At 41.0% G+C, this 26,043-nt stretch overlaps 2 protein-coding genes across 6 annotated transcripts in view; both read left to right on the plus strand.

The window, feature by feature from the left end:
• Positions 1-54: 54 nt before the first annotated feature.
• On the plus strand, positions 55-18,227 carry RAB36 (RAB36, member RAS oncogene family). Of its 3 annotated transcripts, XM_027661550.1 has the most exons (13): positions 55-312; positions 1,058-1,165; positions 2,611-2,763; positions 3,500-3,588; positions 4,693-4,781; positions 7,316-7,381; positions 8,354-8,455; positions 10,119-10,183; positions 10,784-10,835; positions 12,214-12,295; positions 13,824-13,914; positions 14,446-14,565; positions 14,799-18,227. In XM_027661550.1, the coding sequence occupies exons 4-13, from the start codon at positions 3,520-3,522 to the stop codon at positions 14,858-14,860; spliced, it is 798 nt and encodes a 265-aa protein (XP_027517351.1). In that variant the 5' UTR covers positions 55-312; positions 1,058-1,165; positions 2,611-2,763; positions 3,500-3,519; the 3' UTR covers positions 14,861-18,227. The 3 variants fall into 3 exon arrangements, with proteins under 3 accessions (XP_027517351.1, XP_027517348.1, XP_027517349.1); XM_027661547.1 differs by lacking the exon at positions 14,799-18,227 and having other exon boundaries at positions 14,446-14,757; XM_027661548.1 differs by lacking the exon at positions 14,799-18,227 and having other exon boundaries at positions 79-140; positions 14,446-14,757.
• Positions 18,228-18,335: 108 nt separating this feature from the next.
• The window catches only part of BCR (BCR, RhoGEF and GTPase activating protein), a 101,638-nt gene continuing 93,930 nt past the window's right edge, over positions 18,336-26,043 (plus strand). The window contains exons 1-2 of one of the 3 annotated variants that reach the window (XM_027661537.1): positions 18,336-19,127; positions 19,704-19,898. In XM_027661537.1, the coding sequence (XP_027517338.1) occupies positions 19,873-19,898 (26 nt within the window). In that variant the 5' untranslated portion in view covers positions 18,336-19,127; positions 19,704-19,872. Of the gene's footprint in view, positions 19,128-19,703; positions 19,899-20,942; positions 23,069-26,043 lie in introns of those variants that run through there. The other 2 variants (XM_027661536.1, XM_027661535.1) reach the window with 2 other exon arrangements.

The following is a 26,043-nucleotide window of genomic DNA, read 5'->3' on the forward strand; positions in this document are numbered from 1 at the left end:
GAGGGAGTTACGCCAGTGGCGTAGTGGAGCGCCGCGGGCGCTGAGGGGCGGCCCCTCAGGGCGGAGGGTCTGTGAGGGCACGAAGGGACGGCGCCCTGGGGTCACCGTGTGGGGCGGTTCTACCTCGCCTCTCTGCTGAAGTGGGCGGTCTCTCTTCTCGCCCCCTGTTTTCAAAGTAGTTACAGTTGAGAAAAATAAAAATTGAGAAAAATTCAGGGTGAACAAAATGGTGGTCGAGTTACGAGCAGGAAGACAGCAGGCGAGCGCCTTGAGGTGCAAGGGTCGAAGAGAGCGCAGGGAGTTTTGGACCAGGTTTTCTTTCCTAATCTTCTCCAGAATGTCACTATGAACAGCTAGAACGTGTAGTAAAGGTTTCTGTTACCATTACGTAGTTTCGCAGATGTTCAGAGGAAGGGGCATGGGAGGAACATGCCATTGCAATGTTGCTGGCAGAGCTTAAGGGTGTTCTGGGTTGTGAGATGCGATCTGGCATCAGGGAAAAACTCTGGATAGCTTGTACTGTAAAATTTTCGGTCTCAGTGCAGATAGTGAAATTGTCAAGATTTTTTCATTACGTCTGAGTAACAATAATTATAATCAAAGGTTTTAAACTGGATTTTACTAATCCAAAGTAATTCTGATCAGGATTAAAATACATCGCAGGAATAGATTCTGCTTTGTTGATCTTCAAAATCCATAAAAGAAAAATTACTACTTTAAAAAGTATTTTCTGGAAAGGATTCACTTTTTTTGCAACGTTTTAGAGCAGATTATTTAAAGAAGAGTTTACTTTCCTAACTATACTTCTGCTAACTATATCTTTGTAAAGTTTCTCCATATTTCCATAGGAAGAATGTGAGCTTTTTTCAGGGTAGAAGAGGCAGGAGAAAACTGGAGACTTCATTTGTCCTTCAGTGTTGACTCGGCTTTGGGCATGAATTTTGCTGTCTTGTCCTTCACCATAGCTTGGAATACTGATGTTGTTAGTGGTCATGGCATTAACTTATTTTATGTATGCCTTCTGAATGCCTGCCTCAAATCCTTTGTCTATCCACAGAATCTGCTGGTGCTCCTGTTCTTGCAGCGTTGAGATAAGGAGGGTTTTGATGCCGTGGAGACACTGTGTTCCCAGCCCTCCCTGGTGACTGAATCCCCTTTCAGCTCTGTAAGAAGAGAAAATCTGGATCTCGGCACTGATCATTCTCAGTATTTTTAGCAGCTTTTTATTTCTTATTTTTTTTTACTCTAATGGTGTGTCTAATTTGTTGATTTGGTAAATTGGGATATTTTTATGCATGTGTGAGATTTAGATTAAATACAATAAATGTAAGTGAAGTTAGCCCCTCAATTTTGATATAATTCTGTTTGTTTGCTTTGGTTCCTCCTGTACTTTGCATTCACTGAGATTGTTGAACTGGGGGTATTTTTGTAGCTTAGTTTGTGAAAGAGCTCTAGGAGATGAGCAGTGAGTCACCCTATGTACACATGACAGAAGCAAGTTAGTATTTGAAACTCTTACCCAACTAGTGGAGTTTTTCTTTTTAGAACTATAGCTCTGACATTAATTAAGACATTAATATTGCCATACAGTCATTCAAGCTTGTCAGAAGGGCAAAAGGCTCTAGATCTCTCAAATTTTATATGGTCACAGGTAACATAAGTAGAACTATCCATATGGTAATAGATAAATACTGTAATGTTGCTTTCTTTGGTGAATAACCCATCAGCTGCAAATCTGGATTCTTTGAGGGGAAGTGGCTGTTCTGGTGTGGTCGAGATCACGTGGGTGTCTGAAGTGGTTTAAAAGCAACTCCTCACAAAAGAGAATAAAACATTAATTCTAAGTAGTGGACTAGCAATTTTGTTGAGCATTGTTCTTATTGTAGGGTTGTAAAACACAACTGTAGGGTTTTTGTTATGTACTTGCTCGCTGTTTAAAATTACTTGCCTGCATTCATTTGCCCTTTAACGTTTTTAGTCTGCTGCAGGAGTGGGAGAGGCTTGTCTCCTTGTTCCAAGCCTGTGCCAGCATTATCAACATATGACTGTTAGAATGGGAGAGCTTTCTTTTCTCCTGAAATTTGGAACTTTAAATCCTAATGAAATACATAGCAAAATCTTTTAGCATCCTAAATTGCAGTCTGGCACACTAAATGCTGTCTAAATTAATGAGTCGATTAACAATACTTAGGTAATACAAAAGAGCTGTGTGATTTCTTATTCCTTGGTTTTGGTGTTTTGCACATTAGAAAGCAAGATTACTGATGACTAGAAAGACATTTATATAATTCAGAATGTCTCATTAGTGGCATGCGCATCCTGACTCTAAAGCTGAGATGAAATCAAGTTGAAACGCTGAAAAAATCCCTTAGGAGTTTCTTTATAATTGCTACTATGCTTAATATTAGCACCGTAAGAGTTTCCCACTCCTTTAGCTCCTTGGCAGTTGTGTCAATCCTGCTCTTTGTATCCAAATATACAACTATGTTTAAAGACAATGGAACTGTTTCGTTATATAGGATTAGGGGCCATTGGGTTTATTATGGAGCGGTTTCTGATCAGAGGAGTCTGTATGACCGCTAAACTCAGGTTTTTTTCTTCTAAACCGAGAGTCCTGTGTATAGTTAAATCACTCCAACTCCGCCTTCCCGGTCTGTGGAAGAACGGGAGGAAGGGAATTGTTGCAAGCCTGTTGCTATGGCCACGTAGCAGCGGGCTGAGCTGTTTGTGTGGCTGGAATCCTGCTGCATCAGCTGCTGCACGGTGAGTCCTTCCTTACACTTTGCTACATGATGGAAATGCTCTTATTAGAAACGTTCTTTGAATGCCACTAAGAAATTGGTACCCTATTAAGGGTCCCCTCCCCCAGCAACCCACGAGGTTTCATTGCATAACCAAATTGATATGTCTCAGGTGAGACATTTAAATGCATTTGTGATTTTCATGTGAGCATTATTCTTTTTCCATGTCAGACTATCTACTGATTTCATTCTTTCTGGGCTGATCTTGGATGAAAGTTTGATGTTGTGCCAAGAAATGTGGCAGCTTCACCTTTCTTCCTTTCTCCCTCTGACCAAATGAAATCTGGTAGCCCCTAACATTTATTAATGTGCTCAGTGCAGAGGCATTTGAAACAACGATGAGCAAGATTTTCAAATTAAGCACTGCAAAATCCTTTGAGGGCTAAAGTGCAAGCACTTGTGTTGAATTAAGTGAGCAATTCTCTGCCCTCCCATGGAATTAGAGCTGGTTCCTTGTAGTTTCAGAAGTCACTGTTTGCTACTAGAGCTGTGCACACTGAAGGGGTCCCTTTTACTTAAGAAACAGGTTTTCTTCAATGCAAATTGAGTGAAAGAACTGCCAGTTGTACCAAAAAGACAAAAAAAGAAAAAAGATAAGTCTGTAAGAACTTAGTTAAGTTTTTGTTTGATCATATTGTCCCTGTATTGAGGTAATTCCTGAATACTATGTTTTTCTTTGCATATTTTCTCTCTGCTAGCATTTAACTGGATTTGGAGGATGAAGTCCAGCCTAATGCATTTTGTTCCCCCAGTGAGTAGGGACAGAATAATCTCCCAGTTTCCCAAGGTAAGCATTCTGTATAGCCCATGCCACACTGATCTATCTTTCCCTTGTGCCAATGCTATTTTAATTTAACTTAATGTACACTTGTTGTCTTCTCTTAAAATTACAAATTATTTAAGAATTTCTCTCAAAGTTTAATGTGACCTCAAATTCCCATTCAATGCTGACCTCTTTAATAATAATCCTCACTTCTTCTTTTTAACCTTTACAAAAAGTGACTCTTGCCACAGAAGTGTTATCTTATAATATTTATCTTGCTATTTCAGCAAAACATTAATAATTACATGCTTAAAGAGCTCCAACACCAATGGGAAATAGGAACCATAGCTTATCTTAAATATGCAAAAAAAGTCTAATTAGGAGGCTTTGGTTGAAGAATTTGAGGCAATTTTAATTTTCTGTTTGTATAGGAACCTTAGTCATACAGTAAATCAAATGTAACAGGCACTGTAGAAACACAGACAAAAGCCCTTTGATGTCCCCAAAGACTTTTTTATTTGAAGTATAATAGCAGAGTAAAGGACAAGGAAGGACAAGGAATTACCATTCCATTTTTTCAGTTGTTCAAGAGATCGTTTTAAGGGAGTTAGCATTTTTTTTCCATGCTTGATCTCAGCCACATATTTTGCTTTTAATTTTATGAAAAATATAACAGGTATTTTTAGCAAATGGGAAATCAAATACATTTTCTTCATTTTTAACTAATTCCTAGTTAAAGGTTAATAATAAAAACGGTGCTTCACACTTAGAAGAGATTGAAAAGACTTCATAGGAATAATGACTTGCTGGTGGTGTGCTCCCATCTGTGTTTGTCTTGTGTGCCTTAGATCACTGGGATAATTCAAGGCACTTACTGTGGTACAGAATTTGCTTTGGGTGCTTGGATGCTGACACTCAGAAAGATGGTCAAATGATGGTCCCAAGGAGTTTTACAACTGGGGGGGAAGCCTGACTGCCTTCTAAGCCAAGCTATCCCTTTTCTTATGCCAGGATAACTCTGTGCTCGACAAACTCTTTGAATAATCTTCTTGCCTGTTTTTCCTTGCTGATTTGCTCTTGCCAAGCAGCCCTCAGGCAGTTTGTCCCAGCAGCTGTTCTGTGTTTCAGTGGTACACACCTGAGGCCTGTCTGCAGCTTAAGGAGCACTTCCCTGCCCAGGTCAGCACTGCCTGTCAGCAGAGCACTGCAGCAGCAGGGTGAGTTTGGAACAAACCAGGTATGCAACGAAGAAAGGATTTTCAGTTCTTGGTAGCCTGCTTTCTTCACTGGCTTTTCCTTCCTCATTCCTCTTGTTCCTCACTCCAGTGTGTTTCCAGGCAGCCAAGCCCATGCACATGGCAGTTCTCTGACCTGTTTGACAGTAAATGAATGAACAAAGTGCCTCTTCTTCCCAGGAGTGTCAAAGATACTTTTACTCCTGGCATACGTAGCACTGAAAAAATGGTGGAGCAGTTTAGCAACAAATAGTTTTTCAGCACCTTTGAATTAAACACTTCAAAGTATTTACTTTGTTCAAAAGATCCAGCAGATCCAGCCTTGTTGTGTTCTCTGCTGGTGTTCAAAAGGAGCAGATAATAAAGGCTTTGGAGGGATAGAAACACAGCAGTTCTAAGTTCCTTGAAACACCTAAGAATCTAGTTTTAGTCTTTTTTGAAGTTTACATGCTGAGAAGTTCTCTTAAACGGTTCCTTAAAACTGGAGCAAAATTCTAGTAAATACATAGCACTGGAAAATCCAAATAAGCTGTTTTATGCCCTAGTAATAATCTTGAAGTTATTTTCTTCTCCCACCTTCTCTCTCTCCCAGAACTGTTACCATTACTGATTTAATCTCCTGAAGCAAGGCAGGAAAGCTAAACTATGTTAGAGACCATCACTATTCAGCCAAAATAAATAGCTGTATGTTTTAGTGATAAATCCTTCTGTGCTTCAGTGTGAGGAATCTTCCATAAAGTGGAGCTTCTATGAATACTGACAGTTAGCTCACTGTTCTTTCAAATCTGGAGCTGGTGATTACCACAAGACTTGTCATGATATACATCTTTAAATGCAACATTTTATTCATTTCACTTGGGAGTCTTGCTAAAAAAAAAAAAGAAAGCTAAAATGTATCACGCTGAGAGATATCAGTGACTTTACTACTTTTTTAGAAGCACAGTCACTGTCTTAGTTTCATGTAAATTTGCTACTTCCTTTATTGAATTGAGGTATTTTCCCCTTCTGATGCCAACATCTCTATGTTTTGGGGTTTGGGTTTTGTTTTTTTGTTTGTTTGTGGCTTCTTTTTGTTTTTAATTTCCAGAGTAAACCTACTGTCCAGTTAACTTATTCTAGTAGCAGAGTACAGCTAAAAATCTTTACATTTTGGCTTTGTGATTAAAATTAAACACTTTTCTGTCACTGCTCTCTAGAAGTGATTATTATTTGGTGATTTAAATAATTTTTTGGTGTAATGGGGGCAAAAGGGCAGCCAGTGTTTTGTACAGTACTTGTAAAGCTTGACAGGAATAACCATTATCTTCCTTTTCCATTATCCCAAGTAATAAAATATTTCTTTGTCATTTGGAAAGCTAGTCTGAGAAATTCAGTAGCTAATGGCTGTAGTTAAGACTCTCTGAATATTCCATCAGTGTGTTAAATTGTCTAATCTGGGGAGGTTTTTTTTTCCCCAATACAAGTTAATGGAACACACACCTCTAAACCATCACTTACTTTTTTGCTTTTCCCTGAAGGTCATTGATTTTACTCAGTATTTTCTCAGTAACAGTTAATCAGGCAGAGACATTTCAGCAGCATAGGGGCCTGTGACCACTCAGTTATTGTTGACTGTCACCAAAAACACCTTCTTTTTTTTTTGAAATATTAGTCATGTGGCTTACCAATCAAGATTTGGACTATTTAGAATAGGTAACTTGGCACCAGCATCACATGGAAGTCTGATGTAACCAGAAATAGTATTCAGTAGATTAATGCCTTTGTTTAAAAAGCCATTCCTTGCTAGAAAAGAACATTAAACCTCTTAAGCCATTTTTGCCAATCCAAGTTTAGGTCAGCAAGAACACTTACATTCACTTATCCACCTGTGTCTCCTAAAAGGTACACTCAGTAGCAATTTGAAGAATGCAGGCTGAGTCACCCAAAGCCCATCTGCTGTATCCTGGGGGAGGACCTAGAGCAAAGAGGATTATTTACATGAAGCCAGCTTCAGCTTAATATTATTCCAGGTAGTCAGAAAATGTATTGGCTCTAACCTTGTGGGTTATTTTTCCCAGAGACACATTCTGCAGTGGGTTATTTTATTATCAGCAATTTTTTGTTTCTGCATTTAGGGCTTTATTTGTACTGCTAAAGTCAATGAGAAACTTGTGATTAATTTTAATGCAAAGGATGTAGATACTCTATAGTCTTATGTGCAAACTGTCAAATGTATACACCTGTAGTCAAAGCAATTTTAATGCAGTAGAAGTAATATCCCACTGGAGTAAAATTAACTAAAAAATAGAGAGAGTAATAAACAGACTATTTCTGCTCCAGAAGGGTTTGTTTTTTTTGGTGACCTTCTTTCTTGCAATTTAAGGTTCTGCTCGTGCAGCACAGTGGCACTTAGGGAAACTTAAGTCACAGGTGATGTGCTCATCACTTGCAATTTAAGGATCTAAATCAGAATTTTTAGAGAGAGACTCTTGAAATTGCAACTAAAACCATGTAACATTTTCAAATATTTATAACAGGCTGAAAATATCCAAAGTGGTTGTGGTAGGAGATCTGTATGTTGGGAAAACCAGTCTTATCAACAGGTACAGTATATCTCACCAGATGTTTGGTTTTCCTGCTTCTCAAGTAAGTGTTATAACATTTCTTTGCTGTCCACTGAGAGTAGTACTTCATGAACCTGAACCAGAACTTCATGGGTTTGTTATTAAATGAAAGACAAAACTAAGACTATGGTATGAGAAAGGCTTAATACACCACCACAGAAGGGCATGCTCTAGCACTTCAATCAGTTTATATTATATTCTGAAGTACTTTTATCCAGTCAAATATGATACATTGTTTTCTTAAGACATCCAGTCTAAAGGCTAAACAATTGGAAAAAAAATTCAGTGTCTGAGTCTTGGTTTCATGTTTTCTCCTTAGTTGCAGGGCTGTTCACTGAGCCCTTTTCAGCCATCCTTGTGTGGGTCCCTGTACTCATTTCTACAGTGCAAGACTGTAGGAGAAGCTCGAGCAGAAGGATCTTTAAGGCAGAATGCCTTAAAAAATACTTCCTTGATTCTTTACTGAATGTTAAAAAAAGCTCTTATGCTTTTTGTGGTTAGGTCCAGTGACCAGATCACTGAATTTCTGTAGCTTATTATCACTGTGACACCTTTTTGTCTATGCTTGCAGCATTGTCATCATTATTATTTCTTCAAGTAGAACTTAAAAACCCTAATCTCATTGACAATCATTTGAGTCATTACTTATGACCCAAAATGTATTCCCTTGTAAGTAAAACTATAAGATACTGTACATTCTTTGACAGTCCAAAAATGTTCTGATTCTCATCTTATCCTGAAAGCTTACTAGATGTTTGTGCTTCATAATTTGCTATACAGTATCTCCTTTTTTTAATCAGTGTCTTAGTGTTTTCAGATATGCTTCTACAATATATAGCCAATCCACAGTTAGTTAATTATTTCCTTCATAATTTACCCTGACAGTGTTATTTTTACAGTTATTTGTAGTTGTGTCTTACTAGTATTTCATCCCTTTTTTTTTAATTGCAGATTTTGTAAAGATAATTTTGACCGAGACTACAAAGCAACCATTGGAGTGGATTTTGAAATGGAACGTTTTGAGATAATTGGAATCCCATATCATCTCCAGATGTAAGTTGAAACAGGATGGTTTAGCATTGCTCAGAGTACAGTCTCAGCAGAGCTTGTATTGCTGCAGGCTCCAGTGAAATAAAGATTTTTTTGAAAATAATGAAATTGCACAAAGAATAATGTGATCTGAAAAAAGGGTTCTGTAGCTGGACCTGCAGTTTTAGTAAAAATTTTGCTGTCTTGGATTTCTCATCCCTAAAAAACGTTACAAGCTTATCAGTGAAAATTCATCTTGGATGTCTTGTAGAGACATTTCAGTAGAGTTCTGCCTCTTTTACTCAACTTTCATGAAAGAGAAGTGGGAGCTTTTGACACAACCTTTGTCCAGGTCTAGGGTTGCCCAGTCTGTCATTTGGGTTTAAAAGGCACGATGAGCACTGGACTTGGCTTTACTGGGAGTTTTATTCCTGCTGCCATTGAAATGAATGTTAAGGTGTCCAGTGATTTCAACACCTTTTAGTTAGGGACTAATTAATTATCCCCAAGTCATAGAAAGACTGGAGTGTTTTTATTAGTATGTGAACCTGTTATCTTTGATTTTCAGCTTCATTTGTCAGACTAGTGGAATCCTGCCCTTCTTTCACCTGCTTTGGGTCTGCTGAAGGGAGTCCTTTGGTGTTTCCAGTGGCTGAAAATGTTTTTCTGTAAAGGGCATTATGGAATTATTTGTGCTGTAGTGTGACCTAAAGCAGAAATAAGATGCTTTGCATGAGGTATTTTAGTGCATGAATCTTAAAAACCTTTTCACTTCGGAACACTTTTTTTTCAGTGACATCCCTGATGTAAATAGATGGCTCGTGGTATTTATTGAAATATACTTAGGAATCCATTTCCCACGCATTTCAGTGCAATTGTGTTTTGGAAAATTCTACCAGGCCCTTGAGTCCCCCTAAAAATGTAGATTCATGTGTCAGTGTTCTTCAAACTAAAGCAATAAGGTTCATGAGCTGCTAAACATCAGGTTGCATTATCTGCCAAGTCCTCAGGAGCTGGGTAGAACATTTCCATGTGATAAGCACTAGTGCCCCCTCCTGCTGGGAGATTTCTATACAAGATAAATTTGAAGTATCTGTGAGTGGCAGCACTAGGCTACAACAACCCCAAACCTCTGCAGTGCTGGCAGAACCTGAGGGCACTGCATATAGAGTTCATTAATAAAAAACACTTTCTTAATTTTATTTAATGGTGTCATTAGTAGCTGGTAGACTGAGCTGCAGGTCTCTAATTTGTAGTGTATGGACAGATATCCCATCCAGCAGCTGCAAGACTCTAACATGGGTTAATACGTGATTTATTTAGTATTAGCACAGGAAATGTACAAAATTAGACTGCCCCAGAAATCCATGTAAATGGCATAGATGAAAAAAAATGTTTTGAGGAAAGGGTATTACCATGCAGAATAAAAATATTTGAATTGTGTCTCCAAAATAAATGGTATTTTAAAAAAAAAGATGTTAAAACAGAGTTCACATGTCTTCATTAAATAATAGAGCTTTACTGTATTTCTATCAGCAGTTAATGAATAACATGTTCCAGATGGTGACACTTCTCTGGTATCACATTCTTCTCCGCCTTGTGCCAGTCTGCTGCTTCATTACCATGTTTACTCAGGTTACACTGGGTTTCATTAACCTGAAATTTCTTTTTTCCCCCCATTGCACAGATGGGACACAGCAGGTCAGGAAAAGTTCAAGTGCATTGCATCTGCTTACTACCGAGGAGCAGAGGGTGAGAACAATATTAATTTGATCCTGGCTGTGTCAGGAGGTTGTGTTTTATACAGAAATGTATATGCCTATATGCTCCTTGGGAAGGTACCTGTAGACCCAGTGTGGTGGAAGGGATTGTCTGTTCCTGCAGGGAAGAAGGGATGAAGAAATTCGTGAATTGATGTGTTGTCACATCTCCAAGCTCTGAATGTTTCGATGTTGCAGTGATAAAAATTGGCACTCATGTTTAAGGGGTAAAGAATTTGGGTTTGGGTGAGAATAATGTTGGAGTTAGAAGTGGGTATTTCTGGCATTTCCTTTGGTAAGAAACAATTTCTGCAGGAATTAGTGGTCCCAAAACAAAAGGGTTAACAGCACTGTAGACTGCAGACTACAGGTAAAGATGAAATAAGGTTGAAGACTAAGGACTTAAGTCTTATTGGGTGCTAGAAAAAGAAAAGGAATGAGCAAATGGATAGTCTTCCACCTCCTGTGTGTTAAATCTGTTCTTGCACCTTATATGTAAACATTCTCTCTGTTTAACAAGATGGGTTGGAGAGAATTCTGATACACCTTCTAACTTAATTACTTTTTATTCTGTTCTTGTCTTTTATTGCAGTTATAATAACAGTGTTTGATCTGGCTGATATCCAAACTTTGGATCACACTAAGTAAGTTTCTGCATTTTGGCTTATCCTTGAAAGGTTTTACAGCAGGTTTAATTGCCTTCCATATGTAGGTGTTGAGAACTTGCTGGATCATGAGTGTATTTTCTCTTGAGCTAAGAAATGAAAAACGACAGTCACTTGTTTGGATTGCATAGGGTGGGATTTTTCTGAAGAAAATGCAGGGCATAGATTTGAACTATTTACACTTGACTTCCTTTAAAGTCAGTGCAGAGAAAAAGGCCCTTCAGTCAAAGCTTGATCCTTCCAAAACTAGACATGCAAGAAGAGATGAAGTACACCCCAAAAGCATTCTTTTTTTACTTCATTTGCTATAAATAGAATAACAGGCTGGCACCTAATGTAAGTGGTGAAAATGATGAGATGCATCTCATGCATGTCTCAAGAGCCTCTCGTTTTTTAGGTACACTGATATCCCCAAATTATTTTCTTTCTCTGGTTTCTGAGGTGATTCTCTGGGGAGGTAGGCTGGCAAAAAGAGGAGAGACAATTAAGAACTCAAAGTATATGTAGATATAGCTCAACTTACTGGTTCAGGTACTTGTAATGGTTTGGTTACAACAGCACCTTAATTGTTATGGATAAACTCATTCTGCTTTCAGTGCAGGATGCAAAACCCTACATGATCTATGATCCACACCATTGTCACAGTTCACAGCATAAGTATTTCTAACGTGCTGTTCTGACTGTAATGCAGGTACAGGCTTCTTTACAACCTGTATTCTGTCTTATTTGAATGTGTACTATGGTACTTAGCTCATTTACATAGGACTTTGTAAAATAATATATATATTAGTGTCTCTGCTTGGCTGAAAGTAATTGAAGCCTGTGAACCTGATTTCCCACACATGCACACACTCCCTTCCCTCCTTGACTTGTGTTGGATGACTCAAGAGAAACTTGATTGCCAGAGTAACAAAAATATAAAAGCTTGTGAGACAAGAATCATACAGCCTTCATAGGGAGCTGTTTTATAATGCTGAATAGATTATTTCACTCTTCTTTATTCCCTTTTCTATCTAATCTGCTATGTGGTTCAGACTTTTCCCTTTTTTTCTGCCTTCTTATTCCTTATCTCGATCAAAACTTTGCCCTCTCCTGAATAATAGGAAATGCCCTCTCTGAGTGCTGTAATTATTGTTGAATTTGTACTCTGAATGTGGATATGTTTGAACTTTGTCAGTGGAAGACGTTGTATTCAAAGGACTTGGAATAGGTCTGGATCTCTTTCTGTCTGGAAAAAAAGGCTTTTGATACTCTCACAGAAGTTCATCCTCTCACTTTTCTTGTGACCCCATTATCTGTTACCTTCTCCTGTATTCCTCATTCCCTCTGACTCTGTCATTTCTCTTTTGTATTTCAGACAGTGGCTAGAAGATGCACTGAGGGAGAATGAACCAGATTCCAGCTTCGTCTTTCTAGTTGGAACAAAAAAAGATCTGGTGGTGAGTAAATTGAATGCAGATAAGGAAATGGGATTTTCCCTAGTTCCTCTCATGATTTCCCTTGCAAGTTGTACACAATGTTGTTGAGACAAAGACCCTGAGCAAAAACCTTAACAAGTAAATAGAACAGTGTACTTGGAAACAATTTAAGAAGAGGGTTTCTGAAAAAATGGGTAGTTATGAAATATTTCTTGCATGGTATTTTTCAAGCACATGCAAACATACCTAATGATCTTGAAGGTTTTTTTAATTTGGTTTTTTTTTTTTTAGGGACAGTGTGTTCATTACTCAGGAACAGGGAAGATTTCTTCCTTAGTTGAATATGACATCATTGTTGGAAGAACAGGATATAATGCACTCTCTCTATACCATTCTCACTCTTGTGTTTCTCTTCCTGCAGCTATCAATACTTAGTTTTTAAAGATTTCAAAACAAACTTGGTTTCATTTGCTGTTTAATTGATTTTTTTTTTATTTCCACCTGACTGCCACAATATCACTTCTGCACTTTGTTTCTTACCCTTCAGTGAAAATAAGTCCTAGAAAATTGCATGTCTGTCAGTTTTTCTAGTACTCTGTGTAGTTTATGCTGCTTTTTCTGAGTTGCAATAAAAGCTAAATGTGCCAGACCTCTGAGGACACACATCTGAAGCCTTGTCTAAGCTAGAGTACCTTACTGTAAGTTAATTTCTGATTTTAGAATGTAGTGCTTTCAACTGAAAGGGAGACAAGAGCAAAGCAATTTAGGTTCTAGGTATTATTTCAGTGTGAAGCCAGTGTCTTCCCAACTGGATTAATTCTCCTTATCATCTTGATGTTACATAATCATTTCCAAATGTTTAGATTTCTTCTCAAGTTTGCAGGGGTTCTCTATTGTAAGACAATCTACAGAAAACTAAAAAGATGACTGGTGTCATCCATCCCAAATAGGCTAGAAATCAAAAGCAAATAGCAGCATACTTATGATTGGTGACAGAGAACAAATGAGAGGGTGAAAAGACCTGAAAACTAAGTGCAAGAAAGCAAAATCCCATTTGAAAGGGCAAGAAATTTTAGTCTTAAAAAAGAGCAAAAATAAAAAGGGGGAGAAGGCCATTGGGTTACAGCACAGTAAAAACTGATGCAATAGAAAAGAGGATATGACACAGAAACAAAACAGATTAAACCCAAAGAACTGTTGTGATTAGTTGGTCCCACAGCTCTTCTGCTGAGAGTGATGGGGTGACAAGGATGTAACTGGGCTGTTGTCTTTCCAGCTCCCTGCTGCTTATGTATTGATACAATGGTTACTCATGTTACCCCCTGCTTTGTTTTGGGGCTGTGGGAGGTGAGTGGAGACTCCATTTTAAAAGCAGCACTAAATCTGGGAATGTTCTCGCAGTCCTGTCTGGTTGCACAAGTTCTAAGGCGAGGTCAGAAAGGCAGCTGAGAAACTGGAAGCATCAGAGGACAGGTGCAGGCAGTACCTCTGTGCTGTTACCAGCCCAGATACACTGTTATATTGCAGTTATTCCATGTTGTCTCCCCAGTCAGATGCTGTGTGTGAAAGGACAGAGCTGGATGCCATCCGCCTGGCCAATGAGATGCAGGCAGAATATTGGTCAGTCTCAGCCAAAACAGGTAAATACTGCAAAAGATGTAAAAATCTTTTAGATTGTTGAGGTGGGAGGAACTTATTATCCCCCCTCTCCCCCCATTCACTTTTGTTGTTGTTGTTCTTTCATTTTGTTGCTATTAGAAACTTCAGGTTTATTAATGATCAAATTTTATTTGTGCATTTTTATTTGTGCTCGCAGTTTCATGTTTGCAGAAAGAAGTAATTGAGCTGCTTCACAGTGTCTGAGCATGTTTAATTCATAGATAGTTACATAAATACACATGTGCACCACTATTCAACATTTGCAATGGAAAAAGATCATACCACTAACTGAATTCTCTCTATTGCTGGCTAAAAATAAAGGTGCAGTACAGTATTCCAGAGTAAGAAAATTAGAAATTCTCTCTGCAGTGATCAGAATGGAAGGCAGATTGTTGGAGAGGCCTGTTCTGTCCCAGTATTGAGCAGTGAGCTGTTCACAGATGTGCTTGTTATGCTTGATCATCTGTTGATGTGCAGTTGTTAAAACACATAATTTCTGTTTTGCTCCCCAGGGGAAAATGTCAAAGAATTGTTTTCCCGAGTTGCTGCCTTGGCCTTTGAACAGTCCATGATAAAGGAGCTGGAGAACACTCCTGGGCACATGGCCCAAATTGGGGCAGGAAATCTCATCAGTATGTGGAGTTTTGGGTTTTGTGTGTATTTTCCTTGTTTACAGTCTGAAGGACTGGGGAGGTTTTTCAAGCATTAAAAGCCAGTTTCAAACACCTGCAAGCCCGTTCATGTCACTGTCTACCCAGGTTCTACCCTACGGGAGTGACTGGGTCTGCATCCAGCTTTTGTTACCCTTAGTACTGGATGGTATAATTTCTTGTGAATTGATTTTATAACTTTGCTGTTTCCACAGACCTGGAGAACATTATGGAAATCCCAGAAGGCAACACTCAAGTCAACCCGAGTTGCTGCTAATTGTCAACTGTTCCTTCAGGCACCGTGCTTCTCTGCAGCACAGCACAGAGCACCTGCAGCAGTGCAAACTCTCAGGCCAGAAACAGAGAGCTTTAATTTGGGAAACAAGGGAGGAAAAACTTAGCCAAACTTTCCTTCTGAGAGTTCCCTTGCTGCTGCAGGCTCCTTGTGCAGGGTGGTACAATTGTTACATAAACCTTTCTCTGTGTAGTCGAAACACAACATCCTTAATGCAAGGAGACATTGCCAGTGCCATGTGCTCACCTGTCTGCCAGAAGTGCTTGTCGTCAAAAATGATGTCATTTTAGTGTGTTGTTCTTTGATAATTCTCTGGAAATCTTAGATAGTGAAGTTGCATTCCCATGGGGGCAGGAAACAAGTGGCAGTTCAGAATAAAGTTCAGAATAAGTTTTTCCCTTTTAAAGTCATAGCATAAAATAACTGTGATCTGCTTTTGTGCATTCCAAGTATTTTGGAACTATTCCAGTAAAAATCTTTTTAAGTATCAGGTATGGATACACAAATGCAGACTGCATAGTTTCCACTGTGGTTTCTTCATCCAGGAAAAATCTGTATTATTTTTCATTTTCCACTTGAGAATCAGAGCCCAGTGTTTAAGTATTTCCAAGCCTAGAAGTCCAGGTAGGAACTTTGTTGTTTTATCCCATCTGTCTAATATTTTGAAAATGTTACCAGATAAGAATGCTATTCTTTTCCACTCACTTGAATAAGAAAGAATGGTCTCACAAGTGCATAATATGGAACACATATTCCAAAGAGGATGCAGATTCCTTCTCTGCATTGATCTTCATGAAAATTGTCTACATGCAGTCCTACTTTGTTGCTAAGAGTAATTCACAGATTTCACAGAATATTCCTAATTGGAAGGGACCCACAGGGATCATCGAGTCCAGCTCCTCAGTGAATGGCTCATATGTGGATTGAACCCACAACCCTGATGTTATTGCACCCTGCTCTAACCACCTGTTTTGGTTTGGGTTTTTTTTGTAATAATATAATAAGATTTTGGAACTGTATGTGGTCTCAGTCATGAATCTGATCACCCCTGTCTGAGGTGGGAACTCAGAGCCAGCAAGGCTGGATTCCATACTGAGGTAAAGCAGCTTTAAAATGCTCTTTTTTCCCTTGGGCAACAATGACTGATGCCCAAAGACATTCCTCTTTCAAAAGTTATTCCTGCTGACAAATGGCATTGTCAAAAATTACTATAACAAATACTTGGCCAGTATTTGTGAAATTGCATTAGTATGCTTGATTATGCCAATTAGGTTTAAACTGCAGAAGTACCAAAGAAGTGGAAGGGAAATACACTCATTTTATTTCCTTCTAAGTTTTCCAACAGCTCACTGAATTCTAACATTCAGTCGTGAGTGTCTAGTTAATGATATTTCTCTAAGGATAAATGAGATGTTATAAATCTTTTGCTTGCAGTAAACTGTTCAAATGTATGGCCTTCACAACTACTGTAAGCACTCAAATCATAGAACTAACGAAGGAATCAAGGTGGGACAACAGAAACACTCTTTCTCTAGGGATCTATCAGCAGCTTAGAACTCCCATATTTCTAAGGTTTGTATCCAGCACTTCATGCTATGCTGGCATTAAAAAAAAATAGAGTATTTTAAATTTCATACTGCAATAATTTTAAATGGAGAGAAAGAAGAAAACTTATGAATGGTTACAAGTTACAGTTTCTTAAGATAGTAATGCAATCACTGCAGAAACAACAGTATCTGGAAAACTAATTATAACAGACCCTTTCAGATTTGAGCTGCTCAGAAATAAGGACACTTGTTAATAAAGCAATGCATCAAACTGAAAATACTCTAGATTCTCTGACATTTTCCCCAATTTGTTTGACAAGACATAGAAAAAAGTGGAGAAAAGATGACTTAAACATCTTTTTTATTACTTTTATTTCATTATGATGTAAGTTACAGCAGCTTCACAAAAAATGATGGATAGAGATCTAAGAACTCTCTGTCTGTTTTATTGGACAATCTTCACTTTGGCAATTGTGCTGACTGTTGGCAAAGACACAAATGTAGCATTTGGTGGAAAAAATGAGTCTGTGAGGGTATGTAAGGAGCTATTTATCCAAATGTGTGATATTTTGACCTTATGGTGTTCCATGTATTAGTCCAGTCCCCGAGTCTGCTTCCCAAGGATGACAAATACACACTTTGCTTGTGCCGTGTGCTGGGCTGAGCGGGCAGCGTGGCCACGGCCTCGTGTTTGCTGAGTCTGAATGAGAGGAGAAAAGCTGGTTCCCTCTGCTGCAGCAAGTCAGGTTGGCTGGGCCTGGTGCTGGGTTTCAGTGCTGGCATGCTGGTTTAGTGTTTACAGTGCAAAATGACTCTAGCAAATCCAAGATAAAAATCGGGATTTTTTTCTGCCCCTCAAGAAATATGTCTCCTGAGGGTTTCTTTTGTTGATGAGCTCGGTTATTGTATAAAATCACAGAGATGCAATCTCTTCAGCAACACAATCATGGTGCTTGGAAAATCAACTGGGACAGGTTTTCTTCTAGTGATTCAGTACATTGCTTGATGTCATTACTGTTTAGTATCATCTGGAGCTCCAAAAAGTTCAAATACAAATGCAATACTCAGTCAGTCATTAACTGTGACTTGACAATGGCCTGACTCCATCTCTATTATATGATGGATGCTTTGAGACTGGGGTTTTTGTTGTTGGTGTATTGGTTTTTGTTTGGTTGGGGTTTTTTTCGCTTGGTTGGTTGGTTTTAAGGACGTTTTTTTAGTGCTACTGAGATTTCCCCTGCAACAAACTCAGTATTAATATTTAATCATCTAAAATGGATCTTGGATTGTGTTGCAAATGATGAGTTGCTGAGGAAAGCACAAAGGAAAATGACTATAGAAAATAAATATGAATTTGCAAGTTCTAACTGGTCAGTGTTTTACCTCTGTATGTTAATCCATTCTATCAGCAAATTAATTGGCTTAGAAGAAGCCGTAATACCACGGAAAAGAGTGTTGAAAAAACTGTATTAACTGTAACCATGGGTGGGCTAACCCACGATCTCTGTACCAGTTGAAATTCCCTCAGTGATTATGGCAACAGTCACAGCTCCAGCTTCCTTGTGGAACTTTCAGGTGAGAAACTGAAGAAGTGGAATTTGGAGTCAGTCTGAAGCAAAGGTAAAGAGCAATTGGAATAATCAATTCCCCCTGGAAGGACTAATGTTATGCTGTTTCTTGTCTTAATAAGTAGAAGCTTAACATGTTAATGATTTCCTGGTTATATAAGGGTGCATTTGTGCTGAGCAAAACTACTGGCAATGGATCAAAAGCTATTTAAGAAAGTAAACTGACAAAGTTAATTTCTTACTATAAAAGCCTTTTAATTTTTAATCGTGTTGTTTTGCCTGTTGAGTGATTATTTGACACTCAGGATATTATGATTTATAGTCACATAGGTCATGTGATTCAGACCTTTCTGAGCCCTGTTGGGTCCCAGCTCAGGTTTGCCTTGTGGTGTGACTGGAGTCCATTCTTCACAAATAAATCTGTCCCCTCTGTGCCTTTTCAGGTTTCCACCAATAGTTAGAGGTTGTTCTAATACAATGCACTGGTGAGTGAATGCTCTGAACCCTGCTCTTTATCACATCCTCTGAGCAGGAGAGTTGAAATGAAGTGTTTGGTGAGTTGTAGGAGAATCTGTATTTGGTATTGGAGAGGGTTGCTCAGCTTCCTGTGGTTTTGGCCAGAAGGTTGTTCTCACAGTGAGAAATTGCCATTCTCTGAATTTGAAGGAGAGTTCCTTTATTTCTGGGTTCATAGAATGATTTATACTGCATGGAATGTCTCAAGACTTGCCAGCCTTGTCAAACTCTCCCAGAGTTCTTTGTATTTACAAAAATCCAATTGCTTAGTTTCAGGCATAGATTAATCAGATATCATATTTTAATTCTCATTTTAAAAGCTCAGCTTATGTCATACAGTTATTTTGTTTTTACAGTTATTTTTTTTTTCTTACAAAACCTCCTGTTCTTTCGCGTGGGATCGGGCTGAAGGACAGTTCCTCAGTGACAGCTCGCGAGCTTTTCCCTAAACCAAGCGGCTCCTCTTCCCACAAGAGGGAGCTCGGAGGTCACTGCAGGATGAGATCCGTGCCGGCTCGGAAGGGCTGCGCGATCTCTCGCAGGCCAGCAGAGGGATGTGCCGGGCACTCTGTCCATAGTTTAGCCCCTCATCGCAGGATTCTCAGTCTCAAATCACAGGTACGTGTCTACCACCATCGTCTTAATGAAATTTTGTATCCTATTAAAATGCTGAATGCATAAAGTGTCAGCAAAAATTCAGAGAGCCCTTGAATTCCCAGAGGAATTTCTGATGTTGTGGCACTTCAATAGATAAAGAGGCTGTAGTTGTTTAACAGTATTATTCACTTAAAAGTTAAGTGTGCACATAGAAATCCCTCATCTGACTCACAGGAATTCTTACTCCCTCCAGAAAGGGCACCACTGAGGACCCAAATAGAAAACAGTCATAAAAAACCAGGATGGTGAGACCTCAGTAAAAGCACTGTATGAATTCAGAACACATCCCTAGGATGTAACATACCTGCCTTTGTTAGAACCATGCCAATGCAGTCTGAGGCTTCAGATTCCAGAAATACATTGCATGTCAGAATTTCATTGGTCCAAATGGCACTAAGCAAACAAATAATATCAACGGGGAAAAGGCAAGTTATTTTATTTCTGTAATAGATTGAGATTTCTTGAAAGATTTATAGAGTTATTTATTGAACATATAGATTTTATTATGATTTAGATTATAATCTGTTTTCCATATAGGTCAGCCAAAGCCTGTTATGTGTTAAAAGCTGAGGAAACAAATGCAGGAAAAGAGGTTAAAGCCAGGAAACAAAAACTGAGAGGGATGAACTATGCAAAATGGAATGATTAGCCATTTGTGATGTGTCTGAAAATACCCAAAAATATTTTGTTTGGCATATAAAAATGCATGAAGAGAAAAACTTGGATTTTGAAACACTACATATCTCAAAGGTAAGAGAGCTACTCCTGTGAAGTTGTGCTTTTCCTTCTTATGGGATTCTGTTAGTTCTTGTCAGGGCTATATCCCACCCTCTTTTCTAACAAGTACCAGAAAAGATACACCTCACTGCAGATATGAAAGCAGCAGGTTTATGGAGCATAGGAGATGTACATCTCTCACCTTTACCGGTCATCCAAACAGGCAAGATGAAACTTCAGTTGTGTTTGTTACCATTTTTTCAGAGGTTTAATTAACACATGGAAGGGATGCAGGGCTTAAGCAAGATCATGTTCTGTGATTTCAGAAGGAGCAGTACTCGGCAGCCAGACTTTTGTTTAAATCATTTGCCACCCTTCACCCAGAGCTGGGGCATGGGACTCTGAGTTATTTGGACTAGGATAATACACAGGGCAAAAGTGAGACTAATGCAGAACAAAGCAGGCGTTATTGCTGGTCTCATAGTTATTTTGCCCATCTCAGAAACCAGCTTGTCATTTATTGGTGAGGAAGGTCAGCTTGAGGGAATGACAAGCCTGCTACCAAGCAGCACTCACATGAGTGGGGGAAAACATGACCTTTGAAGGTGAGGTGCATCAGTGCCTGGGGGGAGAGCCTTGCTGCGAGCGCAAGAGAGAGCACAGAGACGTGCTGGTGTTTATACATAATATATGAGGGCATGGCTGTATGGACGAGAATGGATACCTCCCTATACGCTGTGTGCACGCTATGCTCAGGCTTAGGCATAGCCATGTCTCTATGGTGCGATGATGTCCAGGCCTGTGGCTGCAAGCGCGACTTCGCACATCCCCGCCTTTGTCTCCGGGGCAGCCGCGGGGAAGGGGCAGGGCCCCCCCAGCCCCGCGGGGTCCCGCGGCCCGGCCGGCCCGGCTGCCCCTTTAAGAGGCCCCAGCGCCGTGTCAGTGCCTGCGCCGGGTCCTTCGCTCTCCTCCCCTTCCGCAGCGCCGGGGCCGGGCCGCGATGGGCCACCGCGGGCAGCGGCTGCCGCGCCGCCGGGGGGGCTCCCGCGGGGCCGCGGTGCGCCCGGGCACGGCCGGGTAGCGCCGGAGCTCGGCCCGGACCCGCCGCCGCAGCGCCGCTCCGAGCCCGGCGTGTGCGCCCGGAGCACAGCACAATAGCCGGGAGGAGGAGACAGGGAAAGGGGCAGGGGGAAAGGAGGAGAGAGAAAGAGAAAGCACAACACGGGGGCTGGCGAGGCAGGACGGAGCGGAGGAGGACGGAGCGTGGCTGCGCCGAGGACCGTGCCCAGGACGGCGGCGGCAGGAGGCGGGTGGGGGGCGATATTTACCTTCCCGCCCCCGCCCCGAGCCTGCTCCTTTGTCCACCCACTTTGAAGTGCTCGGGGATCGCCGGGGTGGAAGCATTGTTGTTCGCCAGCAAGCGATCAGTCATGCCGGGGAGAGAGTAGCGAGGGGACGCGGGGCTGGGGCCGGCAAAGGCTGAAGGAGAGAGGATCGCGAGGGAGGATCGCCGCTCGCCTCCCAGTGCCGCTGCATGGACCGTGGAAGAGACGCGCTGAGTTGACCCCGCCGGAGCTGTTTCTGCTTCTACATGTGAGATCCGGTTGGTTTTTTTCTGTCCACCTCTCTCTCTCCAGCCTCCTTCTCGTATTCTCCAGTTACTCCCGTATGCAAAATGGTGGACCCTGTGGGGTTTGTGGAGGCTTGGAAAGCACAATTTGCAGACTCTGAGCCTCCTAAAATGGAGCTGAAATCTGTGGGAGATATTGAACAGGAGCTGGAGATGTGCAAAGCATCTATCCGGAGACTGGAGATGGAGGTGAACAAGGAGAGGTTCCGCATGATTTACCTGCAGACTCTTCTGGCAAAGGAGAAAAAAAGCTATGATAGACAGAGATGGGGTTTTAAACGTGTTTCTCAGTTGCCTGAAGGGGGTGCAGAGCAGCAGATCCAGGACCTGCATCATCACCAGTCTGCTGACCAAGAGGAATATGAAAAAAGCAAGTCACACCACGGGGAGGAAAAGTTCAAACCCAGGATCCCCTCTCTGCGGAAGCTGTCTACCCAGAGTGATGGGTCAGACCTGTCCCCTTTGGACAGCCCCCATCACGGAGAAGGAGAGCAGGACAGGTCCAAGTACTACGGGGAGGAGAAACTGAAGAGAGTTGTGGAAGATATGGAGAATCGCTGTGATACTGATGGCTCTCCTTCAAAACACAGATCGGCTTCCACTCGTAGGCTGGTGGGATCTGCTGAGAAGGAGGGATCATTTGAACCTAAGGAGAGAGGGAACAGCACCAGTGTGGCAGCCCTGAGGTCCAATTTTGAGAGAATGAAAAAGGTTAACTCGCATTCTTCTGGAGATAACAAGGATGTTGTTGAAAAGCCCTTTTATGTGAACATGGAGTATCATCATGAGAAGGGTCTAGTAAAGGTCAACGACAAAGATGTTTCTGATAAAATAAGCTCCCTTGGCAGCCAAGCCATGCAAATGGAACGCAAAAAGTCTTTGCACTCCCTCCCTTCTAACATGGTACCCAGCTTCAGCGAGTTCCAGAGGCCTGCGTACAGGGGAAGGTCCTCGGAGAGCAGCTTTGGCTATGATGGAGAATATGAGGATGCTGAACTGAACCCCAAGTTTCTCAAAGATAATCTGATTAATGCCAATGGCAGCAACCGCTCACCTTGGCAGCCCATGGACTTCCAGCCGTATCAAAGTATCTACGTTGGTGGAATGATGGGGGAAGGAGAAGGCAAAGGACCTATTCTGAGAAATCAGGGCACGACTGACCAGGAAAAGCATCTCACGTGGCCCAGGAGATCTTATTCCCCCAGGAGTTTTGAAGACATTGGAGGAGGATATACCCCTGACTGTAGCTCTAATGAAAACCTTACTTCCAGTGAGGAAGACTTCTCCTCAGGACAGTCCAGCCATGTCTCCCCCAGCCCCACCACCTACCGCATGTACCGGGATAAAAGCCGTTCTCCCTCCCAGAACTCTCAGCAGTCCTTTGACAGCAGCAGTCCCCCAACCCCCCAGTCTCAAAAACGGCACAGGCAGCAGCAGGTCATTGTGTCTGAGGCTACTATTGTGGGTGTACGAAAAACAGGACAGATCTGGCCAAGTGATGGAGATTTGCCCTCTGGGAGATGTCACCAGGACAGCTGTTTCCATGGGGATACAGGTGCGTATCAGCTTTTCATTGAGTCTTTTAAATGTATAGAGCAGGGAATGGCATTGTGGAAAAGAATGGGATACCCTGGGTGAATTGCTGTGAGCAGGCAACTGTTTCATGTGAGAAATCTGTGTTTATTTTGTAGTTCTGCTGTTTCAGGAAGGTCCAACAGAAGTATATGTCAGGCTGCATTTTGGGAAGTCAGCCTGGATTCCCAGAAGGGTCAATTCAGGCCTCTCTGGAGAGAATCAGTGGAGTCCCATGTTAATGAGTTCTTAAAGTTTCAGTGTGAACACTGAGGTGAAAGGGGGCCAGTACTTTAGAAGGTATTCACCAGCTGTGGTAAATTCACCACCAGATCATTCCCTCCCTCGTATTTTTGCACTAAGGAGCAGTTAAACTCTACCTCAGAGGTGGTAGTGTGCCAACATGCTACAACCCGAGGGTTTTGCTGGAGCTTTCCCGATAATGATGCTGCTCCCACAATCTTGTTTTTTCCTGTCTGTATTAATTGGAGTGCTCGTTTCTCGTTCTGTCTTGTGTCAGCCTTCAATTAGAGCTGATTGGAGGTGATGATTGTGCAACCGTGTTCTTGAAGCTTTCTGCTATCACTGAATGAGGGAAGAACTTGGAATATTAGGAGGCCCTGAGGGAAAGATGTTAATTCAGTTTCAACAGAATCACAATTTTTGTTTGGGGGAGAATGGGCAGTGTTTGAACCCGTTCCTATGTAAGCCATTCAGGCATGCAGGTGTGTCTGTGGAATCACAGTGAATTTATAGTTGGTGGAAGAGGCATACAAGGAACTATGTTAATTCAGATAGATTTACTGAATGTGTGTGGACATCTGAATCTATTTAGCAAGGCAAGGCACAAAATGTAAATAGCATCTTGTGCTAACACCACCAGTAGTCATTTATGCAGTAAATGAAAATCAAATCCAGGAATTAAAAAAAATATGAATGTTTTGTTTTGACAGACTTCTGTAATTCTAAATCTGTGAGTTCTCTTGTGGGTTTTCTTTGTCTCTTTGAATCTCTCATTTTAATAAGGTGTTAATATGTTATTTGTCAATGGGACCAAGTTCCTGAAGTAGTAGGTGAATTGAGAGGCCTGTCAAATGTTGTCACTTTTTCAGGCTGTGTGAGTTTGCTGTATTAGTTCTCAGAAAAGTAACTTTGCTGGAAGGAGATGCCTCGTTCTACTCTCCCTGCCAGTTGTTTTTGCCAGCAGTACTTTTGGGAGCAACAACAGAGGGAGAACTCTTCCCTGCCCCACCACCATCCTCATATCCCGTTGTGTTATTGGAAGGCTGGATGGTTGTGGTGGATGTTCAGTGTATGTGGAAGCTCTGCAGCCTGTCCTCACATCCTTCCTTACCAGACTGGATGTACATCCCTGTTTTCTCTCTGCATTCTTGCTGGTTTTGCTGCCCGTTTGTATCTTAGGGGTAGCACTTGCAGTGCAGGGGAGAGGCTGGGTCTTGTGCTCCTTTGAACTGAGCTGCAGCCATCTGTCTCTGCTCTTGTTTACTGATGCTCTTTAGATGACTGGGAAGCCTCCTGGCAGTTTCAGTTTTTGCAGAAGGAAACAAAGGGGCAAAAAATAACATGGGTTGATAAAGCTCGAGGATAAATTCAGCTTTGAGAAAGGCAATAGATTATTTTAAATAATTTAGCTGGGATGAAGTGATAAAAAAAAAAAGGGCTGCTGAAAAGTCGAAACACTTACAATTCCTGGCTGTGCTGGAAAGCTTTGTGTCTTGTTCCTGAGGATGACCACACATTGCAGGCAAGGACAGAATGTAACTGATCCACCTTCTGCTTTCCTCAGCAAAGGGGGTGACATGGCAAGCTTAGCAGGAACTTTCACCAGATGGCTAATCACTGCTGTCTTGCACATTAGCGGGTGGCAACTTTTTACTTAACCAAAAAGGCTTATGCCTTCAGGAGGAATTCTGTGTTTCTGATTAATTCCTACTGAGCATCATTTTATACGAATTTTATTTCTTTCCTGATTAGGAAGAATTTTGATCTGAAACCAACTGGCAGAACCTCTCTTTCATAAAACAAACAAAAGGCATGAGAGACCCGTGTGTGATTGGCTGGCTGGCTCCCATTCCCAACTACCATGCTCTGATGAGGATTGTTCTCCATCACCATATGACACAGAAGCAGTTCACAGATCCAGACAGCTTTTCCCACACCTGTGGTTCAATCACTGGTTCTGCCAGGCTTCCCTGAAGTTTTGCTTGAACAGAGTTCGAGTGACAGGTTCTGGCCAGCCTTAATGTTGATTAGCATCAAGTGGGGTTTGTTCAACAGTGTTTGACTTCTCTGTGCATTCAGATTTCTGTGTGCTTCCTGGCTTTGCCTTTGATGGCTCTTCCCATAATAATGCTGAATGTGCTATGGGCAGGTGCAATGTGACATTTCTGTCTGGATCTGCCACCCCAGTGCACCTTCAGCCTGGTCAGCAGACATGTGCTGTTCTGTCCAAATTATTTCATGAGTTCACAGACCAGTGATGTTTTCCTTTTGTATTACAAAAAAAGGACCTAACTCTCAAGTGAATGAGGTCCAAGCCAAAAGTTGAATCTGGGTTCTTGGAGATGGGTTATCAAAAACTTTACATCAGACCAAGGTAGTAGGCTTTCAGTTTTTTTCAAGGAGCAGAATCAGAGCTTCAGGGTTGAGATTTGGTAATAGCTGTACTTTCTATTAAATGTACTTAATAGAGCCTGGGCAGAGATATTTATATTAGGATTAATTATGTATCACTAATTTCCTGTAGTGGGAATAGAAAAAAAATCTCATCTTAACTTTGCATTAAGCTTGAATATCTTTACTATGATTGTGAAGGAAGAACAAAATTTTTAAAATTCAGCCTACTGTTAAACATTAGTTGCAGACAGACACAAGAAGAACCTGTTTTGCATTTGTGCTTATAATCAAGGGGAAGTCTGCACAGTGCTGTTATGGAGT

The sequence above is a fragment of the Corapipo altera genome, unplaced genomic scaffold, assembly GCF_003945725.1.
Source record: "Corapipo altera isolate COAL_440 unplaced genomic scaffold, ASM394572v1 150, whole genome shotgun sequence".
NCBI lineage: Eukaryota > Metazoa > Chordata > Aves > Passeriformes > Pipridae > Corapipo > Corapipo altera.